The sequence below is a fragment of the Mobula birostris genome, chromosome X (assembly GCF_030028105.1).
Source record: "Mobula birostris isolate sMobBir1 chromosome X, sMobBir1.hap1, whole genome shotgun sequence".
NCBI lineage: Eukaryota > Metazoa > Chordata > Chondrichthyes > Myliobatiformes > Myliobatidae > Mobula > Mobula birostris.
Window position 1 is genome coordinate 2,949,762 of NC_092402.1, and position 13,319 is coordinate 2,963,080.

Below are 13,319 nucleotides of genomic sequence, written 5' to 3' on the forward strand. Positions count from 1 at the left end.
ACACAGATAGAGTGGATGTGGACAGGCTGTTTCCTATAGTGGGGGAGTCTAGGACCAGAGGACACAGATAGAGTGGATATGGAGAGGATGTTTCCTATAGTGGGGGAGTCTAGGACCACAGGACACAGATAGAGTGGAGGTGGAAAGGGTGTTTCCTACAGTGGGGGAGTCTAGGACTAGAGGACACAGAGAAAGTGGATATGGAGAGGTTGTTTCCTGTAGAGGGGGAGTCTAGGACCAGAGGACACAGATAGAGTGGAGGTGGAGAGGGTGTTTCCTATAGTGAGAGAGTCTTGGACCGGAGGACTCTGATAGAGTGGATGTGGAGAGGATGTTTCCTATAGTGGGGGAGTCTAGGACCAGAGCACACAGATAGAGTGGATGTGGAGAGGATGTTTCCTACAGTGGGCGAGTCTAGGACCAGAGGACACAGATAGAGTGGAGGTGGAGAGGATGTTTCCGATAGTGGGGAGTATAGGACCAGAGGACACAGATAGAGTGGATGTGGAGAGGATGTTTCCTACAGTGGGGGAGTCTCGGACCAGTGGACACAGATAGAGTGGATGTGGAGAGGATGTTTCCTATAGTGGGGTAGTCTAGGACCAGAGGACACATATAGAGTGGATGTGAAGAGAATGTTTCCTACAGTGGGGGAGTCTCGGACCAGAGGACACGTATAGAGTGGATGTGGAGAGGATGTTTCTTATAGTGGGGACAGTCTGGGACCAGAGGGCACAGTTAGAGTGGATGTGGAGAGGATGTTTCCTATAGCGGGGGAGTCTTGGACCAGATGACACAGAGAAAGTGGATGTGGAGAGGATGTTCCCTATAGTGGAGGAGTCTAGGACCAGAGGACACAGATAGAGTGGATGTGGAGAGGATGTTTCCTATAGTGGGGGAGTCTAGGACCAGAGGACACAGATAGAGTAGATGTGGAGAGGATGTTTCCTACAGTGGGCGAGTCTAGGACCAGAGGACACAGATAGAGTGGAGGTGGAGAGGATGTTTCCGTTAGTGGGGAGTATAGGACCAGAGGACACAGATAGAGTGGATGTGGAGAGGATGTTTCCTATAGTGGGGGAGTCTAGGACCAGAGGGCACAGATAGAGTGGATGTAGAGAGGATGTTTCCTATAGTGCGAGAGTTTAGGTGCAGAGGACAGAAATAGAGTACATGTGGAGAAGGTGTTTCCTATAGTGGGGGAGTGTTGGACCAGAGGACACAGATAGAGTGCATGTGGAGAGGATGTTTCCTACACTGGGGAAGTCTAGTACCAGAGGACACATGTAGAGTGGATGTGGAGAGGATGTTTCGTATATTGGGGGCAGTCTAGGACCAGAGGGCACAGATCGAGTGGATGTGGAGAGGATGTTTCCTATAGTCGGGAGTGTTGGACCAGAGGACACAGATAGAGTGGATGTGGAGAGGATGTTTCCGATAGTGGAGGAGTGTTGGACCAGAGACACAGATAGAGTGGATGTGAAGAGAATGTTTCCTACAGTGGGGGAGTCTAGGACCAGAGGACACGTATAGAGTGGATGTGGAGAGGATGTTTCTTATAGTGTGGACAGTCTGGGACCAGAGGGCACAGATAGAGTGGATGTGGAGAGCATGTTTCCTATAGCGGGGGAGTCTTGGACCAGAACTCAGATAGAGTGGATGTGGAGAAGATGTTTCCTATAGCGGGGGAGTCTTGGACCAGATGACACAGAGAAAGTGGATGTGGAGAGGATATTTCCTATAGTGGAGGAGTCTAGGACCAGAGGACACCTATTGAGTGGATGTGGAGAGGATGTTTCCTCCAGCGGGGAAGTCGAGGACCAGAACTCAGATAGAGTGTATATGGAGAAGATCTTTCCTATAGTGGGGTAGTGTTGGACCAGAGGACACAGATAGAGTAGATGTGGAGAGGATGTTTCCTTTAGTGATGGAGTCTAGAACCAGAGGGTACCGATAGAGTGGATGTGGAGAGGATGTTTCCTATAGTGTGGTGTATTGGACCAGAGGACACAGATAGAGTGCTTTGGAGAGGATGTTTCGGATAGTTGGGGGAGTCTAGGGCCAGAGGGCACAGACAGAGTGGATGTGGGTAGGATGTTTTCTATCGTGTGAGAGTCTTGGAGCAGAGGACAGAGATATAGTGGATGTGGAGAGGATGTTTCGTATATTGGGGGCAGTCTACGACCCGAGGGCACAGATAGAGTGTATGTGGAGAGGATGTTTCCTATAGCGGGGGAGTCTAGGATCAGATGGCACAGATAGAGTGGATGTGGAGAGGATGTTTCCTATAGTGGGGGAGTGTTGGACCAGAGACGCAAATAGAGTGGAGGTGGAGAGGATGTTTCCTATAGTGGAGGAGTCTAGGATCAGAGGACACATATAGAGTGGATGTGGAGAGAATGTTTCCTACAGTGGGGGAGTCTAGGACCAGAGGACACGTATAGAGTGGATGTGGAGAGGATATTTCGTATAGTGCGGACAGTCTAGGACCAGAGGGCAGAGATCGAGTGGATGTGGAGAGGATGTTTCCTATTGTGGCGGAGTGTTGGACCAGAGGACACAGATAGAGTGGATGTGGAGAGAATATTTCCTATAGTGTGGGGAATCTAGGACCAGGGGACACAGATACAGTGGATGTGGAGAGGATGTTTCTTATAGCGGGGGAGTCTAGGACCAGATGGCACAGATAAAGTGGATGTGGAGAGGATGTTTCCTATAGTGGAGGAGTCTAGGACCAGAGGACACATATACAGTGGATGTGGAGAGGCTGTTTCCTCCAGTGGGGGAACCTAGGACCAGAGGACACAGATAGAGTGGATGTGGAGAGGATGTTTCCTATAGTCGGGAGTGTTGGACAAGAGGACACAGATAGAGTGGATGTGGAGAGAATGTTTCCTATACTGGGGGGAGTCTAGGACCAGAGGACACAGATAGAGTGGATGTGGAGAGGATGTTTCCTATAGTGGGGGAGTCTAGGACCAGAGGGCACAGGTAGAGTGGATGTGGACAGGCTGTTTCCTATAGTGGGGGAGTCTAGGACCAGAGGACACAGATAGAGTGGATATGGAGAGGATGTTTCCTATAGTGGGGGAGTCTAGGACCACAGGACACAGATAGAGTGGAGGTGGAGAGGGTGTTTCCTATAGTGGGGGAGTCTAGGACTAGAGGACACAGATAGAGTGGATATGGAGAGGTTGTTTCCTATAGTGGGGGAGTCTAGGACCAGAGGACACAAATAGAGTGGAGGTGGAGAGGGTGTTTCCTATAGTGAGTGAGTCTTGGACCGGAGGACTCAGATAGAGTGGATGTGGAGAGGATGTTTCCTATAGTGGGGGAGTCTAGGACCAGAGCACACAGATAGAGTGGATGTGGAGAGGATGTTTCCTACAGTGGGCGAGTCTAGGACCAGAGGACACAGATAGAGTGGAGGTGGAGAGGATGTTTCCGATAGTGGGGAGTATAGGACCAGAGGACACAGATAGAGTGGATGTTGAGAGGATGTTTCCTATAGTGGGGGAGTCTAGGACCGGAGGGCACAGGTAGAGTGGATGTGGAGAGGATGTTTCCTATAGTGGGGGAGTCTAGGACCACAGGACACAGATAGAGTGGAGGTGGAGAGGGTGTTTCCTATAGTGGGGGAGTCTAGGACTAGAGGACACAGATAGAGTGGATATGGAGAGGTTGTTTCCTATAGTGGGGGAGTCTAGGACCAGAGGACACAAATAGAGTGGAGGTGGAGAGGGTGTTTCCTATAGTGAGTGAGTCTTGGACCGGAGGACTCAGATAGAGTGGATGTGGAGAGGATGTTTCCTATAGTGGGGGAGTCTAGGACCAGAGCACACAGATAGAGTGGATGTGGAGAGGATGTTTCCTACAGTGGGCGAGTCTAGGACCAGAGGACACAGATAGAGTGGAGGTGGAGAGGATGTTTCCGATAGTGGGGAGTATAGGACCAGAGGACACAGATAGAGTGGATGTTGAGAGGATGTTTCCTATAGTGGGGGAGTCTAGGACCGGAGGGCACAGGTAGAGTGGATGTGGAGAGGATGTTTCCTATAGTGGGGGAGTCTAGGACCAGAGGACACAGATAGAGTGGATATGTAGAGGATGTTTCCTATAGTGTGGGAGTCTAGGACCAGAGGGCACAGAGAGAGTGGAGGTGGAGAGGGTGTTTCCTATAGTCGGGGAGTCTAGGACCAGAGGACACAGATAGAGTGGATGTGGAGAGGATGTTTCCTATAGTGGGGGACTCCAGGACCAGAGGACACAGATAGAGTGGATGTGGAGAGGATGTTTCCTATAGTGGGGAGTCTAGGACCTGAGGGCACAGATAGAGTGGATGTGGAGAGGATGTTTCCTGTAGTCGGGGAGTCTAGGACCAGAGGTCACAGATAGAGTTGATGTGGAGAGGATGTTTCCTACAGTGGGGGAGTCTCGGACCAGTGGACACAGATAGAGTGGATGTGGAGAGGATGTTTCCTATAGTGGGGGAGTCTAGGACCAGAGGACACATATAGAGTGGATGTGAAGAGAATGTTTCCTACAGTGGGGGAGTCTCGGACCAGAGGACACGTATAGAGTGGATGTGGAGAGGATGTTTCTTATAGTGGGGACAGTCTGGGACAAGAGGGCACAGATAGAGTGGATGTGGAGAGGATGTTTCCTATAGCGGGGGAGTCTTGGACCAGATGACACAGAGAAAGTGGATGTGGAGAGGATGTTCCCCATAGTGGAGGAGTCTAGGACCAGAGGACACAGATAGAGTGGATGTGGCGAGGATGTTTCCTATAGTGGGGGAGTCTTGGACCAGAGGACACAGATAGAGTAGATGTGGAGAGGATGTTTCCTACAGTGGGCGAGTCTAGGACCAGAGGACACAGATAGAGTGGAGGTGGAGAGGGTGTTTCCGATAGTGGGGAGTATAGGACCAGAGGACACAGATAGAGTGGATGTGGAGAGGATGTTTCCTATAGTGGGGGAGTCTAGGACCAGAGGGCACAGGTAGAGTGGATGTGGAGAGGATGTTTCCTATAGTGGGGGAGTCTAGGACCAGAGGACACAGATAGAGTAGATATGTAGAGGATGTTTCCTATAGTGTGGGAGTCTAGGACCAGAGGGCACAGATAGAGTGGATGTGGAGAGGGTGTTCCCTATAGTGGGGGAGTCTCGGACCAGACTACACAGATTGAGTGGATGTGGAGAGGATGTTTCCTATAGTGGGGGACTCCAGGACCAGAGGACACAGATAGAGTGGATGTTGAGAGGATGTTTCCTATAGTGGGGAGTCTAGGACCTGAGGGCACAGATAGAGTGGATGTGGAGAGGATGTTTCCTGTAGTGGGGGAGTCTAGGACCAGAGGGCACAGATAGAGTGGATGTGGAGAGGATGTTTCCTACAGTGGGGGAGTCTCGGACCAGTGGACACAGATAGAGTGGATGTGGAGAGGATGTTTCCTATAGTGGGGGAGTCTAGGACCAGAGGACACATATAGAGTGGATGTGAAGAGAATGTTTCCTACAGTGGGGGAGTCTCGGACCAGAGGACACGTATAGAGTGGATGTGGAGAGGATGTTTCTTATAGTGGGGATAGTCTGGGACCAGAGGGCACAGATAGAGTGGATGTGGAGAGGATGTTTCCTATATCGGGTGAGTCTAGTATCAGATGGCACAGATAGAGTGGATGTGGAGAGGATGTTTCCTATAGTGGGGGAGTGTTGGACCAGAGACGCAAATAGAGTGGAGGTGGAGAGGATGTTTCCTATAGTGGAGGACTCTAGGATCAGAGGACACATATAGAGTGGATGTGGAGAGAATGTTTCCTACAGTGGGGGAGTCTAGGACCAGAGGACACGTATAGATTGGATGTGGAGAGGATATTTCGTATAGTGCGGACAGTCTAGGACCAGAGGGCACAGATCGAGTGGATGTGGAGAGGATGTTTCCTATTGTGGCGGAGTGTTGGACCAGAGGACACAGATAGAGTGTATGTGGAGAGAATGTTTCCTACAGTGTGGGGAATCTAGGACCAGGGGGCACAGATACAGTGGATGTGGAGAGGATGTTTCTTATAGCGGGAGAGTCTAGGACCAGATGGCACAGATAAAGTGGATGTGGAGAGGATGTTTCCTATAGTGGAGGAGTCTAGGACCAGAGGACACATATAGAGTGGATGTGGAGAGGCTGTTTCCTCCAGTGGGGGAATCTAGGACCAGAGGACACAGATAGAGTGGATGTGGAGAGGATGTTTCCTATAGTCGGGAGTGTTGGACAAGAGGAAACAGATAGAGTGGATGTGGAGAGAATGTTTCCTATACTGGGGGGAGTCTAGGACCAGAGGACACAGATAGAGTGGATGTGGAGAGGATGTTTCCTATAGTGGGGGAGTCTAGGACCAGAGGGCACAGGTAGAGTGGATGTGGAGAGGATGTTTCCTATAGTGGGGGAGTCTAGGACCAGAGGACAGAGATAGAGTAGATATGTAGAGGATGTTTCCTATAGTGTGGGAGTCTAGGACCAGAGGGCACGGAGAGAGTGGAGGTGGAGAGGGTGTTTCCTATAGTGGGGGAGTCTAGGACCAGAGGACACAGATAGAGTGGATGTGGAGAGGATGTTTCCTATAGCTGGGGAGTCTAGGATCAGAGGAGACAGATGGAGTGGATGTGGAGAGGATGTTTCCTATGGTGGGCGAGTGTTGGAGCAGAGGACACAGATAGAGTGGATATGGAGAGGATGTTTCCTATAGCTGGGTAGTCTAGGATCAGAGGACACAGATAGAGTGGATGTGGAGAGGATGTTTCCAAAAGTGGGGGAGTCTCGCACTAGAGGGCATAGATAAAGTGGATGTGGAGAGGATATTTTCTGTAGTGGGGGAGTCTAGGACTAGAGGACACAGATAGAGTGGATGTGGAGAGGGTGTTTCCTATAGTGGGAGAGTTTAGGACCAGAGGACACAGACAGAGTGGATGTGGAGAGGATGTTTCCCACAGTGGGGGAGTCTAGGACCAGAGGACACAGACAGAGTGGATGTGGAGAGGGTGTTTCCTATAGTGGGGGCGTCTAGGACCAGAGGACACAGATAGAGTAGATGTGGAGAGGATGTTTCCTATAGTGGGGAAGTCTAGGACCAGTGGGCACATCCTTAGAATAGAGGGACGTCCATTTAATACAGAAATGGGAGGGAATTTCTTTAGCCAGAGAATGGTGAATCTGTTGAATTCATCCCTTCCAGCCCAATGCAACCCACGTGTTTAACACTAACCCCATCACAGGACAATTTACATTGACCAATTGACCTACTCAGCCGCACACCTTTGGACTGTGGGAGGGGACAGAACTCCCGGAGGAAACCCACGCGGTCCGTGGGGGAGATCGCACGGACTAACATTGACCTCCGAACTGCGGAACGCGCGGAGCCTGTGATGTCACCACTGTAACCGCGATGCCCCGGGTGGCGGCAGCTCGCCGGGCTTCCGTCCCTCCGGACCGCTAACGCCGGGCGTTTCTTTGCAGTCGGCCTCCCTCCAGCAGACCGTGGTGACCACCACCCGGACGGTGGACACGGAGAAACAACAGCTGAACGAGCACAGGCGCGTCCTGCAGACCACGGAGATCGACCTCCAGACGATCCTGAGTGTGGTGAGTAACCGCGAGGTGTTCACCCCACGTTGGCCTGTGCCGTCGTAGAGCACCGCGGGACAGAAACAGGCCACTCGGCCCGTCTACTCCATGTTGACTGTCCTGTCCCACATCCAGACCATAGCTCTCCATGTCCTTCCCAAATTAAAAATCAAACCCCCCGCCCCGCCCCCATCAACCACTTCCACTGGCTGCCGTCCCACGCTCACGGTGTAGGCCCTACCCTGGTTGGTCCATCCAATGTGCAACATTTCTCCCCAGGCTGCATTCAATTCCGTCTGATGTTCTGAGCCCAGTTTCCCAGCTGGACCAATGTCCCCGCAAACTTTTATCGCCCTCCTCACTGTCCGTAACGTCTGCTGTCTTGGTGTCAACCGCCAAGGTTTCCAGGGCGCAGGCCTGGGCAAGGTCGTATGGAAGACCGGCAGTTGCCCATGCTGCAAGTCTCCCCTCTCCACGACACCGATGTTGTCCAAGGGAAGGGCATTAGGACCCATACAGCTTGGCACCGGTGTCGTCGCAGAGCAATGTGTGGTTAAGTGCCTTGCTCAAGGACACAACACGCTGCCTCAGCCAGGGCTCGAACTCACGACCTTCAGATCACTAGACGAGCGCCTGAACCACTTGGCCACGTGCCAACACAACAGATCTCTAGTAAGAAAAGTATCCAACTTATAGCACACCCTGGCTCTCCCTCTAAAGCCAATGTCAAAACCAGTCTCCTGCTAAACCTAACTTCGAATTCAATCTCCTGTTGAGCCAAAGTTGAATCCAATCTTCCGCTATTCCGGTGTTGAATGCAACCTCCTGCTAAGCCAGTGTCAAAACTAATCCACCGCTAAGACACCTTGAGTTCGATCTCCCGCGGAGCCGGTGTCGCGTCCGCTCTGCCTCCTCTAAACCTTCAACCTCTCAACACAGAAATCATCCTTGGAAGAGAACCTCCAGAACATCGAAGTGCGCTACGCTGAGCAGCTCTACCACCTCCAGGACCTGCTGTGCCAGCGGGAGGCCGATCTGGACCAGATCCGGGCCGACTCACGGAGGCAGTGCCAAGAGTACGCACAGCTGCTGGACATCAAAACCCGGCTGGAGATGGAGATCGCCACGTACCGTCGCCTGCTGGAAGGAGAGGACATCAGGTGAGGCAGGGAGCGTGGTCGAGCGCAGCAGAGTGTAGACCCTCTGACCCACGGTATTGTGCCAAACTTTTAACCTACTCTGCGGTTAACCTAACCCTTCCCCCTCTGCATAGCTGATGCAGTATTTGAAATTACACAAGAAGCACAAAAGAAGAATGGGAAGTGTTTCATACGTAGCTTGGCCTGTAGGTGCGTGAAGTGACACGAGGTGATGTGGGTGTAGTGCTGGTGAGGGGTGGGGACCGGCCTGACAGCTTGGGGAAGTTAACTACTTTCGAGTCTGGCGGTCCCTGGCGTGGATGCTACGTAGCCTCCTCTCTGACGGGAGTGGGACAGACAGTCCGTGAGCAGGGTGGGTGGGATCCTTCATGGAGTTACCGTCCCCTTTCTGTGTCTGTGTCCGTGACGGAGGGTCTGTGGGTCAGTTTTGAGCCCCCGTTGTCGAGCCCCCCCTGACCACCGCTGTCCAGTTTCTGATGCAGTTTGCTCGGTTGCTCTCTGCAGCGCATCTGCAGAAGGACGTGGGGACTGATGTGCGGGGACCACTTCGACTCCTCCGACTGGAGCCCCAGCTTCTCATCTCTGCAGTAACCTCTCTCAGGCCTCCCCCACCCCCACAGAACAAAGAACCCAGACCGGTACAGCGCAGGAGCTGATACCGGTCAGCAGCACATCAGAACCGCACTACATACGGTGAAAAGTGTCGCTTGCGTCGCGAATGTGCTGGGGACAACCCGGAAGTCTCGCCGCGCTTCTGGCGCCAGCAATGCCTGCCCGTGACGTGGCAACCCTGACCCGTCCGCGGGAGCAAACCCGCGCGGCCGGAGGGAACACCTGTCTCTGGCCCTCTCGCTGCAGGCGGGCCGCTGGCCAGCGGTTCCCCGAGAGGCTGGCCCGAAACCAGCCTTTCGCAGCGGGAAGCTGTCCGTCCCAGGCACAGCTTCGAACTCCAATCCAGCCCGTCATCAACGTGCGTTCACCAAGATCAGGACCAGAAGCCCACAGGAGCAAAATTAGGCCATTCAGCCCATCGAGTCTGCTCTCCCCCCGCTCAATCGTGGCTGATTTATGATCCCGCTCAACTCCGTTCTCCCTGTTACCTTTGGCGCCCTGACTGACAAGACCAGGAGGGAGAGTAGGGTAAAGTTCCGACAGTGCCGGAATGTTCTGTGTTCTATGTCGCTGTAATGCGGGGGGAAGCGGGGAGCCCGTGCGGCCACCGGGGGGTTGGGGGGGGGATTGAACCTGGGTCGCTGGCACCGGAGTAGTGTTACACACCAACCTCTGCACTATGACCAGTTTAATTGACCAGTTGCTTTTTCTTGGTGTCTGATTGTTGTTCTGTCTATCTCCAACAGCTGCTCCACTGAGATCCAAACCGTAGAAACGATCAAGGGTAAGTACGGATTCTTTGCTCACCCGTGGTGGTCCTCGATCGTTTCCGAACGATGACAGGAGACCCCGGGCGGGAGAGATTTTAAAGTCGGAAAAGCCGTTGTAATGGGGCTCGGCATTCCGGGTCCAGCGGTACGAACAAGCGTCCCAAACCGGGGTCTTCCCTGGTGGCTGTGGACGACCGTGACGTCTCCTGTGCCGCGTCACGCCTTTAGTTCTCCACGGAGCGTTGCAGAACTTCCTTCCTGGCCGCTGGATCTCACCCGCCCGGTCCGCCAGAGATGAGATCACCTGACTCGGGCAGGCGTGTCCCTGTCTGAGTTTGACAGAACTTTCCCCTGTGTTGAGCGGATGTGGAGAGGATGTTTTCTATAGTGGGGAGTCTAGGACCAGAGGACACATATAGAGTGGATGTGGAGAGGTTGTTTCCTATAGTGGGGGAGTCTAGGATCAGAGGACACAGATAGAGTGGATGTGGAGAGGATGTTTCCTATAGTGGGGGGGTCTAGGACCAGAGGACACAGATAGAGTGGATGTGGAGAGGATGTTTTGTATAGTGGGGGAGTCTAGGACCAGAGGGCACAGATAGAGTGGATGTGGAGAGGATGTTTCCTATAGTGGGGGAGTCTTGGACCAGAGGACACAGAGTGGATGTGGAGAGGATGTTTCCTATTGTGGGGGGGGGGGGTCTAGGGCCAGAGGACACAGAGTAGATGCGGAGAGGATGTTCCTTAACTCTCACAGGCCACGGGGAAAACATACATGCTCCTTACAGGCAGTGGTGAGCTTTGAAACTGGGGTACGATGGGTGACCATTGGCGGTGTAATTGTTTTATGCTGACCGCTCTGCTGCCATCCCACCCTAATGTTCCTCGTGTCGAGTAAGATGACCTTACGATATCTTAAATTGAATTTAAGAGCAGGGAGGTAACGCTGCAACTGTACAGGGTACTGCTGAGGCCGCACCTGGAGTACTGTGTGCAGTTCTGGTCTCCATACTTGAGGAAGGATATACTGGCTTTGGAGACGGTACAGAGGAGGTTCACCAGGTTGATTCCGGAGATAAGTGTAGGGCGGGGGGCTTAGACTATGAGGAGATATTGAGTTGCCTGGGACAGTTCTCGCTGGAATTCAGACTGATGAGAGGAGATCTTATAGAAAGGTATAAAATTCTGAAAAGGATACATCAGGTAGAGGCTGGAAAGTTGTTTCTACTGGTGGGTGAGACTAGAACTAGGGGCCACAGCCTCAAGATTCAGTGGAGTAGGTTTGGGATGAAGATGAGGAGGATCTGTTTTTTCCAGAGTGGTGTAATTTGTGGAATTCTGTTCCCAGTGTAGCAGTGGAAGCTACCTCAGTCAATATATTTAAGATGAGGTTGGATGGAATTTTTTGCATAGTAGGGGAATTAAGGGTTCTGGGGAAAAGGCAGGTGGGTGGAGATGAGTCCAAGGCCAGATCAGCCATGATCTTATTGAATGGTGGAGCAGGCTCGACGGGCCGAATGACCGACTCCTGCTCCTGTTTCTGATGTTCTTGTCTCCTCCCAAGGTGGTTCCTCAGGTGTCTGGGAGTCAGCTGTTCTGGTGCAATGTGGGCTACAGTGAGTGGTTGAGTCTTCTGATCTCGCCGATGGCTTTCAGCTCTCTGCATCGGTAACCTCTTTGATGTTCAAGAGGCCAACTCAGTCCTGTGCCGCACCGTCCGATGTTCGATGCCTATCTTGTAACCGTTTCCTCATTTATTTCTGACAGAACCGGAGGTGATTACCAAAAAGAAGGTCATCACTATAACTGAAACACTCGTTGATGGACAAGTCGTTGAGTCTCGTCAGGAGGTGAAGGAGGCAACCGTTTAACCGACCTCTTCTCACCCAGTTGTGATAAACTTCAGAAGACATAAACGCCATTAGCCTACAAATTATGACTTGCTTCTTGGGATTCTGCCGGCCTTAAATAAAGTAGTTTCTGGTGATTGATTAAACGTTTGCGTGGTTTATTTGTCATAAGTTGTGTTAAGGTCAAAGCTGCGAAAATCGTGGGGGATTTCAATGTGCAGGTAGATTGAGAAAGTTCAGTTGGTGTCGGATCCCAAGAGAAGGACTTTGTAGAATGGTTAGGAGATGGCTTTTTAGAGCAGCTGGTGGTTGAGCCCAGAAGGGGAATGTCAGTTCTGGATTGGGTGTTTTGTAACGACCCTGATTTGATTAGCAAGCTTAAGGTAAAAGAACTCTTAAGAGGCAGTGATCATAATATGATAGAATTTACGCTGCAGTTTGAGAAGGAGAAGCTAACATGACATGTATCAGTATTACAGTGGAGTAAAAGGAGTGTGTATCGGCATCCGTTAGTCTCGTGAGGCCATGGATTTGTGCCTTGGAAGGTTTCCAGGGCGCAGGCCTGGGCAAGGTTGTATGGAAGACCAGCAGTTTTCCAGGGCGCAGGCCTGGGCAAGGTTGTATGGAAGCCCATGCTGCAAGTCTCCCCTCTCCACGACACCGATGTTGTCCAAGGGAAGAGCATTAGGACCCATACAGTTTGGCACTGGTGTCGTCGCAGAGCAAAGTGTGGTTAAGCGGCTTGCTCAAGGACACAACACGCTGCCTCAGCTGAGGCTCGAACTGACGACCTTCAGATCACTATACCGATGCCTTAACCACTTGGCTACGCATAACAAAAATTGGTGGGAAGGTAAGGAATTAAAAAACCAACGGAAGACAAATAAAAAAAAGCCATAAAGGGAGAAAAGATGAAGGTATGCAGCCAATAAAAGAGGATATAAAAAGTTTTTCCAGATAAATACGGAGTTAATGAGAGATGAAAGCGGATGTCGGATTGTTGGAAGATGATGCTGCAGAGGTTGTATTGGGGGACAAAGAAATCGTGGAGGAAATTAATAAGTACTCTACGTCAGTCTACTCTCTGGAAGACACTAGCAGAATGCCAGAAATGCGAAAGTGTCAGGGGGCAGAAGTAAGCATCATTGCTATTACTAAGGAGGAGGTGCTTGTGAAGATGAAAAGTCTGAAGATAGAGAAGTCACTGGGATCAGATGGTCTGGCGCTGAAACAGCGACTGTGTATTCATTTTCATAGATTCTGCCTGCCTGAATCAAAAACTATAAATTACAAGAAAAATATATTTTTT

The 13,319-nt window shown here is 51.6% G+C and overlaps 1 protein-coding gene and 1 long non-coding RNA gene across 2 annotated transcripts in view; both read left to right on the forward strand.

Moving 5' to 3' along the window:
* Window positions 1–8,782, forward strand: part of LOC140191871 (keratin, type I cytoskeletal 42-like) — a 46,640-nt gene extending 37,858 nt beyond the window's left edge. The window contains exons 6-7 of the mRNA XM_072249674.1: window positions 7,511–7,636; window positions 8,558–8,782. Coding sequence (XP_072105775.1) covers window positions 7,511–7,636; window positions 8,558–8,782 — 351 coding nt within the window. The remainder of the gene's footprint in view (window positions 1–7,510; window positions 7,637–8,557) is intronic.
* A 966-nt stretch (window positions 8,783–9,748) lies between these two features.
* Window positions 9,749–11,957, forward strand: LOC140191872 (uncharacterized). Its single transcript, XR_011883946.1, has 3 exons — window positions 9,749–9,918; window positions 10,137–10,174; window positions 11,928–11,957. It is a non-coding gene; the product is annotated as an uncharacterized lncRNA (long non-coding RNA).
* The last annotated feature ends 1,362 nt before the right edge of the window (window positions 11,958–13,319 follow it).